Here is a 22039-nt window from a genome sequence, read left to right as displayed (position 1 = left end):
CAAAGGTCCGTATAGTTAAAGCTATGGTTTTCCCAGTAGTGATGTATGGAAGTGAGAGCTGGACCATAAAGAAGGCTGATCGCCGAAGAATGGATGCTTTTGAATTCTGGTGCTGGAGGAGACTCTTGAGAGTCCCATGGACTGCAAGAAGATCAAACCTCTCCATTCTGAAGGAAATCAGCCCTGAGTGCTCACTAGAAGGATAGATCCTGAAGCTGAGGCTCCATGACTTTGGCCACCTCATGAGAAGAGAAGACTCCCTGGAAAAGACCCTGATGTTGGGAAAGATGGAGGGCACAAGGAGAAGGGGATGACAGAGGACGAGATGGTGGGACAGTGTTCTCGAAGCTACGAACATGAGTCTGACCAAACTGCGGGAGGCAGTGGAAGACAGGAGGGCCTGGCGTGCTCTGGTCCAGGGGGTCACGAAGAGGCGGACATGACTAAACAACTAAACAACAACAAGAAGTTCCTATAATTCCCAGCCCTACAGTTCACCGGAGTCTTTGGTAGAAGTCATCTGCATTAAAATAGATGGGGTGTGTGCACAGATTCTCTGTACAACAGTTTTTGTGTGTGTTCTTAGACTGATGTCAAAGCATTGGGGCCTGGGAAGATTTTCCTAAGCTGCTCTGTTACTCAAATGCTGTAAAAGTTCTGTTTCTGATCCATTTTACTTCCCCAACAGGGAATGGGGTGGGGAGGGGATGCATCTCAGCTGCTTAGCTAGGAACTTGGTGGAGAGAGGCTGGTGCATTTTTCGTATAAGGTCAGGCTGCATATTTGAAACCGGCATGGCGGCAGTAAGGTGGGCAATGGTGTTTCTTGGTTGAATGGCTGTAGCTCAGATGTAAGAGCATCTGTTTTGCATGCAGGAGGCTTCAGGGTCCATCCCTGGCATCTCGGAGAGTGGGAAGGGGCTCCTAAGGGTCACCCAGTCCAACCCCCTGCAAAGAAGGAATCTCAACTAGATCATACATTACACATGACTCTCCAACCGAAACACACCCAGTTCCCTCAACCGTTCCTCATAAGGCTTGGTTTCCAGACCCTTGGTCGTGTTGACGGAGAAACAACTGGGGAGGCTGGTTGGTGAAAAGCTTTAATAAAGACTTTATTAACAGTAAAAGGGCTTAACTATTCCTGCACCATGCTGTCAAAATTCTACAACCCCCCCTTTTTTTTTTAACCCTGCCTGCTGGAATTTCAAAAGACAAGTGCTGTAGGTTAGTGGCTCTTTATTCTGGTGAATAACATTTGAAGGCATAAAAAAAAAGGAGCTTTACATATGAAATGATGTGCTGGATCTTTGGAGTGGCTCTTTAAAAAGAAAAACCAGCAGTCTGGAGCATAAAAAGATTAGAGCCATCACTTCTGATTCAGAGAACCTCCATCCTTCACAGAGGAAACACGTCTGTTGCTAAAAGCAGGTAGGTATGCTGGATAAGAAAAGTGCCTTTGGGCATAGGATGTTTCGACCGCTCTAAAAATCCGTTGCTTTTGAGAAACAGGCACAATGGCAAGAAGGGTTTTTAAGCTAGCTTGGCCTTCGAAAACTGGGTGCTCTTCCAATATTTTGCTCTACAAGTCCCATCATCCATAATCATGGGCCAGGCTGATGGAGTCAGAACAACAGCCAGAGGACACCGGGTTGGGGAATTGAAGTTGAATCTTCTATATATTTTGGAAAATAGGTTGTCTGTCGGTCCTCTTTAGGGTTCCCTGCCTCTTCAGATACTGTCACCAGCCTTAGCATGACAGATCCTAAGGTTTGAGCAGCAGCCATCGAATGTTTGAATGCTGGGTGCCATTTTGATTCTAGGTGGCGGACTGAAATCTGACTTCAGCCAGCGCCACTTCAGCTAGTTCTTCTTTGTTTTTGCATAGCTTTGGCCGCCTCATGAGCTGGGGACAGCAGCCTTTGTCGATGTTCGGACACCAGACACCATTTTAAACCAAGGTGGCGGACCAAAACATGGCTTTGGCATAACAGGTTCAAACTCACAAATGACACTAAAAAAACACAATATTTTGGGGTTTCTTCACATTCCCAGGCAATGCCAGGTCCCATATATATCAATTATTTTGCAGGAAGCGGCATATAAACCCCCTTCCTCGTAGAAAACGGGCAACAACAAAAAGTATGGATCGAACTGCCCCCCCTCCCACAGTCTAAAGTAATGATGAAACAGGTTGACCTTCTTTTTCTTCTTTGGCGATCCCTCGTAGCTGAGTAAGATTGTCTTCCATAAACACAGTTTTAACAATGAGTCCGTAAGTGACTGTGGAGGCCAATTGTGGATCCTCACGTCATTCCACAGTGGGGACATTGGTTTCCGGACGGGAGTTGATCCCGGTGAGGGTTTGCCAAGCGTGCCTTCCTCTTAGCACGTTTCTCCCTTTCGTCCTGAGTTCAAGTGTCTTCAAAGCCCATGACACCTTTGGTCAAGGCTGTTCTCCAACTGGAGCGCTCGCAGGCCAGTGTGTCCCAGTTGTCAGTATTTATACTACATTTTTAAAGATTTGCCTTGAGACCGTCTTTAAACCTCTTTTATTGACCATCAGCATTACACTTTCCATTTTTAAGTTCGAGAGGACTAGGGCCCCACCCAGGGAAGGACTGGCAATTTCCTCCTGGCAGTCATAGCGTTGTACAGCTGTGGATTCTTAACTCCTGCGGCCCCTTCCATGTGGAAAACCAAGGCTGGACAGCCCCAAAGCAAGGCTGTTTTAAAAAAGTGATGGGAAGGGCAGTGTTTCTTTGGTTTTTTGGGTCAGTGAATTACGCCAAAGGTAGCATGTCACTGCTGGGAATCTTCCTGTCCCTGTCCTGTAGAAATATAATCAAATCAATCTATATGCAGAAAACAAGAAAAGGGGAGGGGGATGCACAGCAGTTACTGAAACAATAATTAAAGGTAAAGGGACCCCTGACCATTAGGTCTAGTTGTGACCGACACTGGGGTTGCAGCGCTCATCTCGCTTTATTGGCCGAGGGAGCCGGCGTACAGCTTCCAGGTCATGCGGCCAACATGACTAAGCCGCTTCTGGCGAACCAGAACAGCGCACGGAAACGCCGTTTCCCTTCCCGCTGGAGCGGTACCTATTTATCTACTTGCACTATGACGTGCTTTCGAACTGCTAGGTGGGCAGGAGCAGGGACCGAGCAACGGGAGCTCACCCCGTTGCGGGGATTCGAACCGCCGACCTTCCGATCGGCAAGCCCTAGGCTCTGTGGTTTAACCCACAGCGCCACCCGCGTCCCTTGAAACAATAATTATTACCGTATTTTTTGCTCTATAAGACTCACTTTTCTCCTCCTAAAAAGTAAGGGGAAATGTGTGTGCGTGTTATGGAGCAAATGCAGGCTGCGCAGCTATCCCAGAAGCCAGAACAGCAAGAGGGATTTCTGCTTTCACTGCACAGCGATCCCTCTTGCTGTTCTGGCTTCTGAGATTCGGAATATTTTTTTCTTGTTTTCCTCCTCCAAAAGCTAGGTGCGTCTTGTGGTCTGGTGCGTCTTATAGGGCGAAAAATACGGTACTTGCTAATTTACATACTTACATGCCGCCCATCTGACTGGATTGCAGTCAAAATCACAAACTTTTAATTGTAAAACAGAAAATTTAATGAAATTATGAAGTCGGGGGGGGGGGGGGAGAACAGGGCTTACTCACCAGGGGAGCAAGCTGCTGACTGGGCGAGACGGGCAGATATCAACGCCGCTATGTCACGATGACCAGCCTCTAGAGCGATGGAAACAGCGTCGTTGCCTTCCTACAGACAGGAGGGGAGGCAGAACACACATAAAACAAGGGCTGGAAGATGCCCTGTTTAGCTACACAGAAACAGAACCTCCTACAAGGAGAAATCTGGCAGGTCCACTCTCTGCAACTGCCCCTTGAGATCGCCGTCTCAGAGACAGGAAGCAGCAGAACCTCATTGCTTCAGGTTTAGGGGTTGCCCGGCTCCACCAGGAATCCCCAGCCGCTGAACTGGGCCAGCTGGTCATGATGGGAACAGCTCTTTAAGAAACGGGTGCCTGAGTTTTCCTCTTCCCTCCTTGTTCCTTTCCCCTTGCGTGCTGTGTGTGGGTTTTTTTCCTGAGGCGCCATTTTTTATTTGTTGCACGTAAGCCTCTTTGGGCAGCGTTTTGGGAGGAACAAATGCTCCAAGCGTTTTTGCTAGGGATTTTGGGACGAGCCCCGCCAAGAAAAACGAAGAATTTATGTATGCGACAACAGCGGCAAGGGTCTTGTTAGCACAAGGACGGAAGAATGAGGAAACGCCAGCGAAAGAACAATGGCAAGAAAAACCGATGAGTTATGCGGAATTGGCAAAGTTGACATATAAATTACGTGAGGAGGACAATCGTGACTTCAAGGAAGAATGGGAACTTTTTACAAACTATCTTAAAAACAACAACAAATTGATTTGGACTCCATGGCAGGTTTTGAATAAACATCCACAAATTTATTAGTAGAATATATGACAGATAAGGCACTGGTATGTACAATTTTTAACATGCAGAGAACAATACGGGCAAACAAATCAGAGACAGGAGCTGAGGGAAGTCCTTAGGGGGTGGGAGAGGGGGGGAAATGTAATTGGTTATTTTGACTGATAATTTATTTTGTTAAAATGGTTTAATAAAAAATATATTTTTTTAAAAAAAGAGCCAAAGAGGTAAAGTGAATACCAATGATGTGATTGCATATTATTAAATGGAAAACTAATAAAAATTATTAAATATATATATATATTGGAAGGGACAATGATGACTAGGAGCTTGAAGCGGGGGGAACCCAAAGCTCCCTGTGCAGAGCAACCCGGCTGCTTACTGAAATATACTCGGAGTCGAGAGATTTCATGCTCTTTATTCAGCTCATAGTGGTGAGGAGGAATGGAAGCTCCCCCAGAATGCCAGCTTTATATAGAATAGTTACACAATGGGCCCCACGTGATTGGCTAATTCCGGGATTCACCTGTAGGCCAATCAGGTTGCGGATTCACTTCCACCTGGAGCTGGATTGGGTGGCTCCTGTGGACCAATCAGACTGCTGCATTGTGGGTCCTATTGTTCTAGGACCAATCAGGCTGCTGCATTCTGAATCCTATTTTCCTAGGACCAATCAGACTGCTCCCTTTTGGATCCTATTCAACTCAGTACATAACACTTACGCATAGCTGTCAACTTACAGATTTGAAAATAAGGGACCAGCAGCCTCGAAAATAAGGGATCAGCAGCCAAAATAAGGGATCAGCAGCCAAAATAAGGGATTTTCCAAGCACAGGTATGTTCAGCTTCTGAGCCCCTCCGAGCCAAAGGCAGAAAGCCCAGCCAGCAGCCAAAACGAAGCCTCAAGCGGTGGTTCCCACAGCGCAGCAACCCGGCAAAGGGGACGCAGCAAGGGAAACCACCGTCACCTCTCCGCTGGGAAGCGCTGAGCAAAGGCGAGTCCCCAGGCAACGCGGCCGATTTGATCGGCACAAGGCATGCAAGCTCCACCCCCCAGTCGTTCTTAGACTCCTTATTGGGTGAGCAACGCAGCCAAGCAACACAGCTGGAGCCTCCCTCCTCCCTGGCCGGCAGGGAGGGAGGGAGAGGAGCTGCTTCCTTTGAAACCCGGGAAATTTAAGGGACAGCAGCGGGACACGGCGCTGGGATAAGGGAATTTCCCGCCAAATAAGAGACGGTTGACGGCTATGCTTACGTTATCCACGATGGAAGCGTCGCAGTCCGGCTGAGTCAGCAGCAGCCTGACGGTGCCTGCCCGCCCGTGTTCGCAGGCGCACATGAGTGCCGTGGAGCCCTCTTCATCTTGAAGGTTGATGTCCGCCCCGCAGGACAGCAGGGCCTCCACCATCTCCTGCCTCCCGTGGCTGACAGCAAGCATGAGGGCCGTCTGGCCAGCCTGGAGCGACACAGACAAAAAAATGTTGAAAAGCACTTTCTTATCGTTCTCAAATCTTCCGCTTCGTTAGCTCAAACGCAGGATTTTCCCAATGAGCAGCACAGTGAGATTCCTCCTATCTTGTTTAATTTTATTCTCAACCCCAAAAGCACTTTCTTATTCTAGTAATAATTATTCACAGTATAAATAGTGCACGGTATAAATACCGTATTTTTTGCTCCATAAGACGCACCTGACAATAAGACACACCTAGATTTTAGAGGAGGAAAACAAGAAAAAAAATAGTCTGAATGAAACAGTGGATGTATGATTTTAGTGGTCATGCTGTGGCCACAGATGTGATATGTGATTTGATGGTGAGTTTGGGGTAGCCCAATGCAAAAATCCTGAGGATCCATGTGGATCCGGGCATTGTAACCACATTTTTGCACCATTGCGGCCCCACGAAACAGTGGGTGCGTGGTTTTTTTGGTGCAGGCTGTAGCCATGGACATGCTATGTGATCTGATGGTGAATTTGGGGTGACCCAATGCAAAAATCCTGAGGATCCATGGGCTTTTACCTCCCCCTCCCAGGCAGCCTCCTTTTTCACTAGCCTCCCTTATCTCCCTCCCAATCGCTTGCCGATCAGCTGTTTCCTTTCAACACCCCCTTCCCTCTTGTTTGCCTTAGTGTCTTTTCCTTAGCTGGAGCAATTTTTTGTTCCTCCTTTTCTTCTAATTTCTCTCCTCATTGCTTTAGTCTTCCTGTCTCCTCTCCTTGCAAGTTTGCTGTCTTTACCTCCCCCCTCCCAGGCAGCCTCCTTTATGGCTAGCGTCCTTTACCTCCCTCCCGATCACTTGCCAATCAGTGGCTTTGTTTCAACACCCCCTTCCCTCTTTCTAAAAAAAAAAAAATAATTTAAAGCATTATCTTCTTTTCACCCCTGGGTAATTTGGCTCCAGGGACCACGCATTCGCTCCATAAGACGCAGACATTTCCCCTTACTTTTTAGGAGGAAAAAAGTGCGTCTTACGGAGCGAAAAATACGGTAATTGCCAGTGGCCTTTTGGCCTTTTTCCTTTCATTTGCCTATATTTTTCTTTTCTTTTTTCTTTTTTCAATTTTGTTTTGACAAAGTAATAATCACAAATAGATAAGAATAAAAATGCGCACCCTACCCTAGAGACCGTTCAACTGTAATTATCCAGCCTCCCAAAATTTCAACACCTCTGGCGATGGTTTCACCACTTTCTAACCGTACAAATTCTACAAACACCTTCCATATCTCCTCCAAATCATTTCTCCTGCGTATTCCCCATCTTAACCTTAATGGAACATGTTGATTTATCATTAATAGCTATATCGTACGCCTCTTTATACCATTCTTCCAATTTATATTCCGCTTGCCCCTTCCACTTCCTAGCTACAATGTGGTGATAATAATACAATGCAATAATGAAGATCATGTGCAGTATTCCAGTGTGCCTCTGAGCATGCGCCGACCGCCTAGGCTTCTCCGTTCCCTGCTGCCCAATAGCAGAGGGGCTGATTGCCACTCCCCAAACCCCATACATACCTGGCTAGCTTTGGCATTGACATTCCCCATGCCGAAAAGTCTCCGGACAACAGCCATTTCCTCTTCCTGCTCTACAGTTGCTAGTGCAGTTAACATCAGAGCTGTGTAGCCAGCTTTGTTCTGGTAGTTAACATTACAGATCCCTGGGGAGACGAGGAGAAAAAATGCAATAAACTGGTGCAAGTTCTCTACTCAAAGCTGTCTTAAGTCCGGCTCGAGGACGGTCCGGGAATCAGAGATGCATTTTAAATAAAAGCACACTTTCTACTCGTGTAAAAACACCAGGCAAATCGCACAAATAATCCAGAGATGCATTTTAAATAAAAGGACACATTCTACCCATGTAAAAACATGCTGATTCCCGGACCGTCCGTGGGCTGGATTTAGAAGGGGATTGGGCGCATTTGGCTTCCGGGGCTTAGGTTGCCTACCCCTAGGTAAAGGTAAAGGGACCCCTGACCATTAGGTCCAGTCGTGGCCGACTCTGGGGTTGCGGCGCTCATCTCGCTTTATTGGCCGAGGGAGCTGGCGTACAGCTTCCAGGTTATGTGGCCAGCAGGACTAAGCCACTTCTGGCGGACCAGAGCAGCACACGGAAATGCCGTTAACCTTCCCGCTGGAGCGGTGCCTATTTATCTACTTGCACTGGTGTGCTTTCGAACTGCTAGGTTGGCAGGAGCAGGGACTGAGCAACGGGAGCTCACCCCGTCACAGGGATTCGAACCGCTGACCTTCGGATCAGCAAGTCCTAGGCTCTGTGGTTTAACCCACAGTGCCACCCGCGTCCCAAGAAACACATTAGAGAGGATGAAATTAGATAAGATGGAGCGATTGCATGTAATTTGAATTGTGAACATCGATGCTGGGTGAGTGGGAAGTCACACTAGTTTTGTTGAATAACAAATGCAACTTTTTATAGGGAAACTCTCTCTATATATAGAATTACAAAAAAAGAGATATGAAATAGACAAATTCTCCTTTAAACGCAAACGGAACAGGATTTCTCCTCCATTCCTGGCTGCAGGAGGCACTAACAGAGACTACGTTGGCGACTCCTGACCCATAGCTGTCAAGTGTCCCTTATTTGAAGGGACAGTCCCTTATTCCAGCTCCATGTCCCGCTGCTGTCCCTTATTGATAGATGTCCCTTAAATGTCCCTTAAATTTCAAAGGAAGCAGCTCCTCTCCCTCCCTCCCTCCCTGCCGGCCAGGGAGGAGGGAGGCTCCAACTGTGTTGCTTGGCTGTGTTGCTCACCCAATAAGAAGTCTAAGAACGACTGGGGGTGGAGCTTGCATGCCTTGTGTGTGGCTAGTTAATGCAAGCTGAGGGGGTTTTTGAATGCTGGACGCCATTTTGTTGCACGTGCTGCTGCAAACTTTGCAGTGCAAAGCCAGGCCAGGGAGCCATCTTACGTTGAGGCTGCATAGGCCTTGTGGTGCATGTGATTCAGATTCTATTCAGTTGAACCTCTGGTTACAAAGTTGGTTGGACAGTGTTCTCGAAGCTACCAGCATGAGTTTGACCAGACTGCAGGAGGACAGGAAGACTGGAGTGCCTGGAACAGGTGAGGCTGCAGGTCCCTTATTTTGGCTGCTGGTCCCTTATTTTCAAATCTGTAAGTTGACAGCTATGCCCTGACCTTAGGGCCACTCACCTGTGTCCAGCAAAAGCTGGACGATGTCGAAGTTGGAATGCGAGACACTGTAGTGAAGAGCAGTGTTGCCATTGCCGTCGGAGAGGTTGACGACGTGCGTCAGCAGCGCAGGGGAGATTTCGGCAAACGCCATCAGGTGCTGGGCCACCTCTCCGGCCAGAGAGGCCTTTTGGCTGGACAGGCGAAACCATTCCTGTAGGAGGAGGCCGGTGCTGGAAAGCTGGAAGCCAAAACAGAGGAGCGGTTTTGATCCCTTTCCCCCAAAAAAATCTTCACTGCAACCCTGTGAGGTAGACTAGGCCCAGCAAGACTTGCAGTCGAGCACGGATCTGGACCCCCATCTTGGCTGGACACTTGTGTGGGGTTCTGGGAGTGCGCACTGCTATAAGTGGCCCCGATGCTTGAAAAATACAAGTGGAAAAGGCCCTCCCTTCCAATAACAGTATTATTATTATTATTATTATTAGCCTGACCATCTGGATGCGTTTCCCCAGCCACATAACCCTTTGGAGCAGGTTTTAGGGGTGCATTTTTTGGGGAAGGGGGGAGCTTTGATGCAGAGGAAAGAGTGATCCGGTCCTCATTCCACAGTCAGCTGACAGGCACTATTGGATATAACCCAGAATTTAATTGTTGCTGTATAAAACTAATTATGGGACACGGGTGGCGCTGTGGGTTAAACCACAGAGCCTGGGGCTTGCCGATCAGAAGGTCGGCAGTTTGAATCCGCGCGACGGGGTGAGCTCCCGTTGCTCGGTCCCGGCTCCTGCCAACCTAGCAGTTTGAAAGCACGTCAAAGTGCAAGTAGATAAATAGGTACCGCTCCAGCGGGAAGGTCAACGGCGTTTCCGTGCGCTGCTCTGGTTCGCCAGAAGCGGCTTAGTCATGCTGGCCACATGACCCGGAAGCTGTACGCCATCTCCCTCGGCCAATAAAGCGAGATGAGTGCCGCAACCCCAGAGTTGGCCACAACTGGACCTAATGTCAGGGGTCCCTTTACCTTTAAAACTAATTAAAATGACAATAAACAAATCACTCCACCTTTCCTCTCAGGGGCGAAAGGTGACATACCTAGCTTGTCCGCTCTCCACTTTATCCTGTGAGGTAGGTGGAAAGATGCAGCAAATGGCACCCAAGGGGTTACCCAGTGAGCTTAATGGCGGAGTGAGGATTCGAACTCAGCTCCTAGCCCCCACACTCTGACCACCACACCACACTAGCTTATGGAAGCCTTACGAAGCTCCGTACACCACCTTCGGAGGGCGATTGTGTTATTTAAGGCAGATAATAATAATAATAATAATAATAATAATAATAATAATAATAATAATAATAATATGTTAACGTCGATGCTCCCTCCGAGTGGTCAATCGGCCCCAACTCACCACCTCTTTGCTCTTTGGGGCGGCACCATCTCTGGCCAGGTGGCTCCTCACCAGGAGACAAGCATCTCTCAGCCGGGGACTCAGCTCAAACCTGTCAAAGCAAACAGCTTTAGAGCTTCCATCGAGTTGGAAGGGACCCCCAGGGGTCATCTAGCCCACCCCCCTGCAATGCAGGAATCTCAGCTGAAGCATCCGTGACAGATGGCTATCCATCATCTGCTTGAAAACCTTCAAGGAAGGAGAGTCCGCCACCTTCCGAGGGAGTCTTCTCGCAACGGCCATGTTTTATAATCCCCAACGCGATCAAAGTAGCTCTCCTATAGGAATTTTCGAAGCATAGGGCTGTCAGGAATTCAGCCTACACTCGAGTAGGACTCTGGCAGAGACACATGCCCGACTGGCATGTTCTCTCCCTCCTGGTCGATCGTTTGGTAGCTTCATAAGCTTTCTTCAGCCCGAAAATCACAGCGACTGATGCCAATAGACATCGGCACACTTAGGGATCCACAGAGTCTGCACCATTCGCGTGACAGACCTCAGCAACTCAGCATTTGGGCTAATCTACTTTGTTTACGGGACGTGGGTGGTGCTGTGGGTTAAACCACAGAGCCTAGGTCTTGCTGATCAGAAGGTCGGCGCCACGACGGGGTGAGCTCCCGTTGCTCGGTCCCTGCTCCTGCCAACCTTGCAGTTCAAAAGCACGGCAAAGTGCAAGTAGATAAATATGTACCACTCCGGCGGGAAGGTAAACGGCATTTCCGTGCGCTGCTCTGGTCCGCCAGAAGCGGCTTAGTCATGCTGGCCACATGACCCGGAAGCTGTACGCCGGCTCCCTCGGCCAATAAAGCGAGGTGAGCGCCGCAACCCCAGAGTTGGCCACGACTGGACCTAATGGTCAGGGTTCCTTTATCTTTACTTTATTCACATATAAACATACACGGAGCACTGCAACATGGCTCCCTCTCTCTCTAGCATCAGACAGCAAAAGGACAAAGGACAATAGTCCCACTTCACGGAACACAGTAACACAAACATCCTGTCTCCGTCACTTCCCACTCTGTGGAGTCAAAACATATACCGTCATGTGAAAGACAACAATCCCATGACTGCAATCACGGAGCAGGAATTCTAACAAGGGTGTCCCTGGATTAAGGGAGAAGAAAGCGTGGATGAGAGCATTCGTTGAAGGATCAGTGCCAAATTTTGACTGGTGTGGGTGGTTTCCCCCACACGGGGCGCAAAAATTGAAGACCCATCATTGAGAAGATACACAAGACCCCCGTCTGCCCCTGATAGCGTGAATGAGAGGGGATTAAAAGAGGTGTGAGGGAAAGAAAAAAAAGAGAATATTCTTATATACGGCAGCAAGAATATTAATAGCTAGAAATTGGAAAAGTGAAATAGTACCAACCAAAAAAGGAATGGCAGGATAAATTATTTGAATATCTCGAATTGCCAAAAATGACGGGTGCGATTAGGAGACGGCCTAACCAAAAATTCCAAAAGGAACAGGAAATTTACAGAGGTTATCTAAAAACCTGGATTTGCTTTGATTAATTTTCGCAAACCACAGCATGAATGACAAGTATAGTATGTGGGAAACAGTAGAAATGAAGAAAGGATAAAAGGAGTTTAACAAATAGACAAAATAGACACATGTTGAGGAGGACGGAAGTCTATTCGAGAGGAAAAGGAATTGGAATTAAAGAATATGGTGACATAAGTCCGTACATAAGAATTTATGGATTTATGGTTGTATGTATGCTTTTTGTATATATATATTCCCTTTTGGTTGTTGTTGTTGTCATGTTATTATTTTGGTTATTTTATTGTGTGTGTTTCTTCATCAAATAAGAAAACCAATAAAAGCAAAAAACAAAAAAACAAAAAAAAGAGGTGTGAGGGGTTTGCAATTTACATTAAGCTGAGGCGTAAAGGTAAAGGGACCCCTGACCATTAGGTCCAGTCGTAGCCGACTTTGGGGTTGTGGCGCTCATCTTGCTTTATTAGCTGATTGAGCCGGTGTACAGCTTCTGGATCATGTGGCCAGCAGGACTAAGCCGCTTCTGGCGAACCAGAGCAGCGCACGGAAACGCCGTTTACCTTCCCGCTGGAGCGGTACCTATTTATCTACTTGCACTTTGACGTGCTTTCGAACTGCTAGGTTGGCAGGAGCAGGGACCGAGCAATGGGAGCTCACCCCGTCGCGGGGATTCGAACCGCCGACCTTCTGATCAGCAAGTCCCAGGCTCTGTGGTTTAACCCACAGCGCCCCCCATGGACGGAGCTTAAATCAGAAGAGAAAACTCATGCCTCCCCCTGCCCTTTTCTCAGTTGTGTGTAGGGAGTTACAGTATGATGATCATTACATATTTATTTGTGCCCTCGATTTTTCCCTGACAGGAACTCCAAGGAGGCTTACGGTTAAAAACAAGAACAGCTAAAAACGTAGAAAAACACTGACAGAATTAAAACTCGTTCGCTCACTCAGTCTATCTATTAAAAACATACAGATCAATTACATTAAAAACAGCACGGCACCAGCCCTTTCTTTAAAAGCAGCCAGCTCCCAAAAGCCTGTTGGAGAAGAAGGTGCTTCACCTGCTGGCAAAAGAACAGCAAGGAGGGAGCCGGTATGGCTTTCCAAGGCAGGAAGCTCCAAAGTTGTCTGGGAGGAGCCACCACCGAGAAGGCCCTCTCTCGTGTCCCCACCAAGAGGGCCTGTTGGGGTGGAGGGGGCGAGAGCAGAGCCTCCCCAGGAGATCTCAGAGCCCAGGGCAGGTTCGCCTGAAGGAATAAGGTATTTCCGATCACCTTGTAGGGATTTGTGGGGCACTTTTAACTGAGGCCCCGAAACAGATCGGTAGCAAGTGGAGCTGTTGTGTCCTGGATTCTAGGACTTACTTCTCCTTCACTTCCGGGGGAGTTTCTCCCGAGATGTTTGCATCTTTGGCTTCCTCCAGATTGTGGCTCAGCGTTGACTCCTTTTGGGCGGCCCCCAAAACAGGAGTCTCTGAATCGCTGCCGCTGCTGTCCGCATGGGAAGGCAAGTCGTCGTCGTCGGTGGTGCTGGGAGTGTCACTGCCGAAGCCAAGCGGGGAGCCCTTCCTAGGAGACCTCTCCTCCTCCTCTTCCTCCTCTTCCTCTTCCTCACTCGAGGTGCTCTCGTACCTGCCGGGACAGATTGTGGGGGATCAAAACGGGGGTCTTGAGGGATGCAACTTGTAGGGTGAGCTCCTGTTGCTCGGTCCCTGCTCCTGCCAACCTAGCAGTTCGAAAGCACATCAAAGTGCAAGTAGATAAATAGGTACCACTCCGGCGGGAAGGTAAATGGAGTTTCTGTGCGCTGCTCTGGTTCACCAGAAGCGGCTTAATCATGCTGGCCACACGACCCAGAAGCTGTACGCCGGCTCCCTTGGCCTGTAAAGTGAGATGAGCGCTGCAACCCCAGCGTCATCTGCGACTGGACCTAACGGTCAGGGGTCCCTTTACCTTTACCTAACTAAATAACATCTGTAGGGCTATAGATTCCCCACGTCTGCTATAATCCCACAGCTATCTCTCCAGGCTCCAAATACAATGGTACGTCTGGTTACATACACTTCAGGTTACATACGCTTCAGGTTACAGACTCCGCTAACCCAGAAATATTACCTCGGGTCAAGAACTTTGCTTCAGGATGAGAACAGAAATCGTGCGGTGGCAGCGGGAGGCCCCATTAGCTAAAGTGGTGCTTCAGGTTAAGAACAGTTTCAGGTTAAGAACGGACCTCCGGAACGAATTAAGTACTTAACCCAAGGTACCACTATAGTTGAAACTTCAGCATCGAAGACACCTGGGTCTCCTCTGCCATCCCAACCCGCCCCCCAAAAGAGAGGAAGCAAAAAAGATTCGTACTCGCCATTCAGAAAGCCCACGAACTGGAGGCTTTTCCTCCCACTACCTGCCTCCGTCTTGGCAGGGCTGCCTCGCTTCTTCATGATGGATTTGAGGGCTCCTGGGGGGGAAGAAGCAGAAGAAGGAACGTTCTTTAGGCACTGGCAGAAGCTCCTCCGTTTTTGAGCAGCTGGGGGGGGAGCTGTACCTATCCAGAAGCCCAGGTTGGTTTTTAAGCTGCGGGGTGAAAACTAGCCATGGGACCAGCTTTGCATAGCTGTCAACTTTTCCGTTTTTTAAAGGGAAATTCCCTTATTCCGAATAGGATTCTTCGCAAGAAAAGGGAAAAGTTGACAGCTATGTCCTAGGGGCAGCCGCAGTTATTGTATGGCTCAAGTCTTCCTGGTAAAACATCTGCCCACGAAGCTATACTTAACACTCCCTCATCATCATCATCATCATTTTAAATTTGTATACCGTCTTTCTATCTTACAGTACAAGCTGAAGAAACAAAAAATGTACGTCTTATAACAATCTAATGCACTACAAAAATGCGACAATAAAACAAAACTTTAAAATAAGCAACCTACATCAAAAAGTACCATATTTTTTGCTCTATAAGACTCACTTTTTCCGTCCTAAAAAGTAAGGGAAAATGTGTGCGTGCGTCTTATGGAGTGAATGCAGGCTGCGCAGCTACCCCAGAAGCCAGAACAGCAAGAGGGATGGCTGCTTTCACTGCGCAGCGATCCCTCTTGCTGTTCTGGCTTCTGAGATTCAGAATATTTTTTTTCTTGTTTTCCTCCTCCAAAAACTAGGTGCGTCTTGTGGTCTGGTGCGTCTTATAGAGCGAAAAATACATTCAACATTCAACAATTACTAGAATAGTATAAAATAATAATAACATATAAAACTTAAACAGAAATCCACTCAACGGTTACAATAAATAATTTCTAAGCAACAAACACACCCCTCTTCCCTCTAGCTGTTCTTCCCAGGCAGGGATGAAATGCACTAGAATTAACTGAACCGCCCTGAAGCACACTGAAGTGCATGAGTGGTGCGGAATGGATCCTTTACTGGAAAACATAGGGAAACCTCCCCCCCCCCGCCCAAATCTCCAGATCTCCAGCTGCGGTCTCCCAGTGTGGAGGGAAGCACACTTTGCACACCCTCAGAGGTCCGAAATAAATAAATAAAACCCAGCCCAAGCTCCAGGTATGCCTGGATGCAAAAGCAATGGAAATGGGAACATTCGGATTTCGGGCAGGTTGCAAATAGACTCGGGCTTTGACCGAAGGAGGCTCACCAGTGCCTGTGGGGTTTTTTCCGGAATCCCGTTGCACACACACATCCTCCTGGTCCCTCGTCTCGGACTGAGGGAGCAAGTCCAGATCCACACCCAAACTCTCTGTTTGCAGGGATGCTTCAGTAACTCCGCATTCCAGCAGCTTTCCGGGTTTTGCATCTTCCAGTACAGATGCGTCCGTAGCCGTACCGTGGTCTGGCTCTGCAGGAGCGGATCTGCCGTCCTCCCTCAGGGCTTTGCTTTCCGCCTCCGGAACAATCTGGGCAGCTTTCGCCCCACGTTGCACAGGGGCAAGATCTGGAGATTGCGGGCTGCAGCCAACTTCGACACTGGTCACTTGCGGGCAGCAGTGGACGGCCTTGTCTGCCATTTCGATGTGGTTGCCCACAGCCTGACACCTCATGGCTGGAGCAGCTTCCATGCTGGCCTCCACTGTCAGCGGCCGGGCCATTGTCTCCTTGCTGGTCAAACGCTTTGGCAACCTTGAGCAAACTTCCACCCTCAGCTCCTCGAGCTCATCGCTGGCCTCCTGCAGGTGTCCCTCCAACATGGAGATGACCTCTCGTTGATGCTGGACCGTCTGCTGAAGCAGCTGGATTTCCTTCTCAGCCTCCGACGAAACCCCAAGTAAGGACTCCATGACCCACACCTCTGCGTCCTTGGTGTCAGCTTTTCGGCCGGCAGCCACCTCTCGGCTCGGCTTCTGGAACCGGTAGTAGAAGACCACCTCGTTCATGTCCACCTCCTCTCCGACACCAACAGACCGGCACGTGGGCTCTCCGGTTTTGGAAGCGAGAGCTGCTCCTCTGCTCGTCTTCCTGGCTCTTTCTGAACCGGACAGTTTCTCCGTCAGTCTCTTCAACTCGGTGATTTTACTTGTCCTCGCTTTCGAAGGTTCGCCGTCGTTTTCGACCTCGGCACTGACCAGAGAGCCTTCCTTGCCCGCATTGGGAGCCCCTGCATTAGGAGACTTGGGGGGGAAGTTGAAGACACAAGTCTCGCCTCCGTCCATCTCCAGTTTCTCCCACAGCCCGGCCAGCAACTGCTCCTTCTCCTCCTTCAACCGGCAAACCTCCTTTTCTAGAACGGGGATGGTCTTCACTTGCTCCTCCATCTCCTTCAGCTGCCTGAGAGCTGTGGCCATCTGCTCACGGACGTGTTGGAGGTGGGCAGGACCGACGGCTGTGGCTGGCGTACTCCTTCCTGAATTGGAGGGGCTTAACTTGACGGAGCCTGCAAGGCCTTCCCCCGTCAGAGAGTGATCTTGAGGAGACACAATCCTGGGGGGGCTACCAGGCACCCCGATGGCTGCAGAGGGTCCCCCTGCCCGCAGACCCAGCTGCTGTTCTTCCAACCGCTTGCTCGTCTCCTGCAAGGTTTCTTCCACACGTGTGTTCCTCGCCAGCGATTTGGGAGGAGGAGGAGGAAGGAGATGGATGATGGGAGACGGAGACGCGGGGAGCGAGGCCTGTTTGCTCACGGGCTCCTTGATGTCGGAGGAACTACCCCACAGCCTGTGGTGTGGGGAGAAGGCTGGTTTCCGATCCGCGCTGGTGGTCGACGAAAGAGACTCCGTGGAGGTCCAGCAGCTGGTTTGGCCCCGGGAAGAGTTCGGGGCCTGCTTGGCCCCCTTAGACTTGCGCTGCGGCAGAAGCTTCCGGAAACTTTGGCCTTTCTCGATATCGTTGACGTACTTGAGGAAGTCGAGATCCAGCAGAAAGCCATAGGGGGTCTCCAGAGAGTAGGACGCCTTGTCTCCACCCTCCTCCTCCTCCTCTTGGTCACGGTACAAGAAAGGTCCCCCAAGGTCTGAAAGCAAGATGGACACAAACATGTATCAAAAGAAGAGCCGTCAAGACAGTATGAACTGTTCAGCGCAACCCAACCTTTCCGGGTCCATGTGCCCATTTGGAATTTCCTAAACATATTGTTGGCGCCAGAACAAGATGGCTGCCACAGGGGGAGGGGCTTGGCCAGTTGCAAATTGATTTGTTGCTCGTTCACTTTGAGTGTATGTTGCTGAGTGCTTGACTAAGCCACTTCTGGCGAACCAGAGCAGCGCATGGAAACGCCGTTTACCTTCCCGCCGGAGTGGTACCTATTTATCTACTTGCACTTGACGTGCTTTCGAACTGCTAGGTGGGCAGGAGCAGGGACCGAGCAACGGGAGCTCACGCCATCCCCATCACGGGGATTCAAACCGCCAACCTTCCAATCAGCAAGCCCTAGGCTCAGAGGTTTAGACCGCAGCGCCACCCACATCCCTACAACCCCTGACTTAGGGGAACACTTAGGAGTCCCTCGATGGAGAATTGGGCTGTAAATGCCAACCCCAATTTTTTTCTATACCAATTTGCCATGGGGGGAAATGATAGGTTCCTGTAGTTTCAAGTACAGGCTTGCTTCCTCTGGCCAGGGGTGGAGTCTCACACATAAACACACACAAACACAAAGCGATAAAAGTCTTCCACCCCATTGTGTCCCAGAAAGGCTTCCTCCTTTTGGCTGCAGAGACAGATATATGGAATCCTGGAATCACAGAATCGTCCTTTACAAAGTGAGAATGTGGTGCTGGCAATGCCAAGGTTCGATCAATGCAGCTGCATATTCCTGCATTTCAGTGGGTTGGGCTAGATCAGGGGTCGGCAACCTGCAGCCCATGGGCCACAAGCGGCCCACAGGGGTCGTTTTAACCAGGCATAGGCAAACCCCGGCCCTCCAGATGTTTGGGACTACAATTCCCATCATCCCTAGCTAACAGGACCAGTGGTCAGGGATGATGGGAATTGTAGTCCCAAACATCTGGAGGGCCGGAGTTTGCCTATGCCTGGTTTAAACCGAGTCACTCACTCAGCGAGTCCCCGCTCACTGCGCTAAACTGGTGCAGCGCAGAGTGGGGATTCGCTTCCGCGACGCCAGAAATCGTGTCTGCATGGAGCAATCTCCGTGGGAGTGAACCAGCCCAGGTGAGGTAAACCTTGCTGACCCCTGGGCTGGATGATTCTCAGGGTCCCTTCGAACTCCGTGATTTTATGAGATTGTGTGATGGCCTGAGATTCGGACTCGGATGCTGAACCTGAGGGATCCCAGCCTGCACAGGATTCCCCGCCTCCAGAACCAGCTGAGCCGGGGCTGGGGCCTGAGCCTGAAGGGTCCTCACCTGTGCTGGGTCCTCAGGTGCAGGCACCAGCTGAGTCTGCTCTGGTCCCTGAGGGGATGGAGGACCCATTGCCCTCAGGTGCTCCACTCTCAGCCCCGTCAGAGGAAGCTGAGGTGGCCTCTGGGTCCGGTAACCCTCCAGCCTCTCCTGAGCTGCAGAGGCTCAGGGCAGAGAGGCGGAGGGAACTAAGTTCCTGCAGGAGGAGTGCTCGCCTCCAGGCCAGGAGAGGCGAGTCACCCGAGGATCAGGGCCGCTAAAAGTCAGCCAGCCTCAGTCCCAAGTTGCAGGAGCAACTTTGTTGGTTGCTAGTTCCTGCCTGAACCCTGTCGTGCTATCTTGCCGGAGCTCCTGACCTCACCCGACTACCTGCCCTGCATCCAGCTTCAACTTTTACGGACTGCCTCCATACTGCACCTTCGACCTCAGACTGGACTCGGACCTCGCCTCTCGGTTAGCCCACAGAACCAGCACAGATTGCTTTACGTGCAAAAGACCGCAGGGTCCATCATCAGGAAACCCAGGCAGGGCTAGGGAATGGTCTGTCCCTAACCCCCACAGAGATGCCGTCACTCTAGAATCTAGATGATATACTGAGCTAGATGGATTGTTATGATTTGGCAGAAGGCAGCCTATGGGATATGTCCCACTAAATTCTACTCAAGAGTAGACCCATTGTAGTTAAAGGCCACGACGAACTTAGAACCATCTGATTCAGAGGATCTGCTCTGGGAATGCCTAGCATGGCATGCGACCCAAGGTCCTCATCACAAGCAGAGTAAAATAAAGTGCAAATTTCTCATTACCTGGGAGATTTTGATTCAGGTGTGCGGGCTGGGCCATTTTCTTCCGCTGGGTCCTCCCAAAGTTTCTGAGAAGGCAATGGGAACCTAGAAAAGGTGGGGAGGGGTAACAATTGGGAGTTAAGATTCATATATTATTTTTCTGTGCACATCTGTGCAGCAGCCGCGTAAAGATGCACCACTAAACGCCGTGGGAGTTACTGGAGTACGCAAGCGTTGGGTTTCCCTGCATGGGCGGCAATTTCATGCACCCTTACCTGCAAGTAAGCCCCATTGAATTGATGGGGTTTACTTCTTAGGCTTGCCCCACCACAATATGTCTTAAAACAAGTAATGAGCCCTTGGTAGCTCCTGCTGACTTCTGAGATCCTAATAACTCTGCAACAAGGAGGACTAGGAACTTACTTTTTTTTTGACAGCTGAAATTGTCAAGAAACTGAATCCAGAGCCCAATAAAACATTCTCATGTTTCCCCCACCCAACACACACACATTGTGCAGAATCACAGAAGATGCACACCTAGTTTATAAACCCATCTCCAACACCCAGAGGTCTCCCGTCCCACTTTCAGCTGCTTTCCCCAGAAGCAGTTCTGAACCCCCAAACCCTTGTTTTGCTCTCAACAAATACGGCAAAGTCACAGAGTCAGGACTTCCCCCATTGCGGCTGTCCCCGAGCGACAACAAGCCTCTGAGCACGTGCAGAGTACCTGCACCCCGGGAGAGAAGCGACAAGAGAGCCACCTGGGATTTAGAAGCACGCGTCTTCCAGGCCTCCAGGCTGATAAATTGAAAAACCCCTCCTTGTTAGGACTTGCCTGCCTGGGATCAGCTCACATTCTTCCTCCCCTCTTCTGGCAGCATCTCTGCATTGGCTCGTGTCCTAGACGCCTGCCTTTCGGAGCACAGCTTAATTCCTGCCCCGGGACCGTGCGGGTTTTCTCGACAGCAACCCCCCCCAGTAACACCCGCAAGTCCAGCTCTGCAGCTTTTGCCTTGGCTGAATTGCCGGCTCGTTCCAAACGGCTGCAGATGTTCAGTTTGTTGTTGCTTTTTTCCGCAAGCGTCCGAGACGCAAATCAGAGTCCAGCTATTTTAACGTGGCCAAAGGGTGGAGTGTTTTTAGTTTAGTGCAGAGAACTGTAGCAGGAACGCCCCCCCCCCAAAAAAAATCATTCAGTTTGTACAAACTTCACACACACTCACACTCACACACTACATGCGCTGCGCTTCTGTTATAAATTCATAGAAAATCAACCATACATCGGATTTGCACTGTCCCACTTTTATTTTACTCCATGCAGGAAGGACTACAAAATGGGGAAGGTTTGATACAGGGCAGCCATAATCCCTTGAGCATACCAGCACATCCACAGGAGCCCAGCCCAGTGCTATGCCAACCCTGATGGTCCTAGACAGAAGACCATCAAGATCACAAAGAACTTGCATATGGGAGTGGATTCAGCACAGACTGGAACAAAGGACAATAATCAGCTCTTCCCTCTGGGGGCAGGAAACTGCAAACTCCCCTCTGTCACCTGGAAAGTACTCATAGGGAGGGGGAAAGAGGGAACCAGCCAGGTGACAGGACACTCAGGTTACCACCACAACTCCACCCTCAACCCCTCCTTTCTGTGATGTATGTATGATGTTTCTGGGGGTGGCCTTGATCTACAGGATGGGAATTTCAGAAGTCTTTATAAGACTTTGCACACCATTTTTTTCTGTGTCCCTCCTCTCTCCTGCGTGTGAGGGGAGCACCCTGTTGCAACAGTTCAATAAAGGCCAAGCCTACAGGCTGCTGTTTTGCTCCAAGTTATCCTGGTTGGGCTCTTTGTTTTTGTCCAAGGGAGCCCTCGGATTTTTCCGTTAACAGAACACAGACGGGAATTCATACGTGTGTGTGTGTTTTTAAAGTACGCCTTGCATGCTTGCATGAATCAGGACAGCGGACGTGTTTGGGACACCAGCACAAACCGGGCATGGCATTCTCCAAAGCGGTCTCTGGGACCATTTCCTGCCACTTTGGAGCGCTTTCAGACGCTGGCTGCTGCTTCTCGGCTGGGCAGCATCAATCAATCACACGTTCTAAAATTAGCTTCTCTTGCGGAGATGAGGGCCCTTCGAAAACAGCACTGCCTGCCTCTTCCCTTCGAAATGCCAGGAATGAGCCCTTTTCAAAATCCCCAGACCAGGGGGAAACAGCGAAAGGAAAATAACAAGAGGCACAGGACAGAGAACCATCTCTCAGCTGGAGAACTTCCTTGGGAAAGATACCTTTCTGCCTAAGCTGATATTCTCCAAGCGTCCCGATTTTCCAGGGACAGTCCTGGAATTACAAGAGCCATCACAGATTCCGATTTGATCCCTGAATGTCCCTGA

General features: G+C 49.7%; 1 protein-coding gene across 3 annotated transcripts in view; it reads right to left on the bottom strand.

Moving 5' to 3' along the window:
* Positions 1–1221: 1221 nt before the first annotated feature.
* The window catches only part of KANK3 (KN motif and ankyrin repeat domains 3), a 32518-nt gene continuing 11700 nt past the window's right edge, over positions 1222–22039 (bottom strand). For 2 of the 3 annotated variants that reach the window (XM_083594421.1, XM_083594422.1), the window contains exons 2-11: positions 19662–19745; positions 15699–17507; positions 14411–14510; positions 13418–13684; positions 10514–10604; positions 9129–9348; positions 7474–7616; positions 5715–5915; positions 3678–3777; positions 1222–2830 (exon numbers count right to left, since the gene is read on the bottom strand). In XM_083594421.1, coding sequence (XP_083450547.1) covers positions 2802–2830; positions 3678–3777; positions 5715–5915; positions 7474–7616; positions 9129–9348; positions 10514–10604; positions 13418–13684; positions 14411–14510; positions 15699–17507; positions 19662–19698 — 2997 coding nt within the window. In that variant the 5' untranslated portion in view covers positions 19699–19745 and the 3' untranslated portion in view covers positions 1222–2801. Of the gene's footprint in view, positions 2831–3677; positions 3778–5714; positions 5916–7473; positions 7617–9128; positions 9349–10513; positions 10605–13417; positions 13685–14410; positions 14511–15698; positions 17508–19661; positions 19746–20367; positions 20391–22039 lie in introns of those variants that run through there. The other variant, XM_083594423.1, reaches the window with a different exon arrangement.

This window comes from Podarcis filfolensis (genome assembly GCF_964270895.1).
Source record: "Podarcis filfolensis genome assembly, chromosome: 18".
NCBI classification, from domain to species: domain Eukaryota; kingdom Metazoa; phylum Chordata; class Lepidosauria; order Squamata; family Lacertidae; genus Podarcis; species Podarcis filfolensis.
This window is presented reverse-complemented; position numbering and strand designations above follow the sequence as displayed.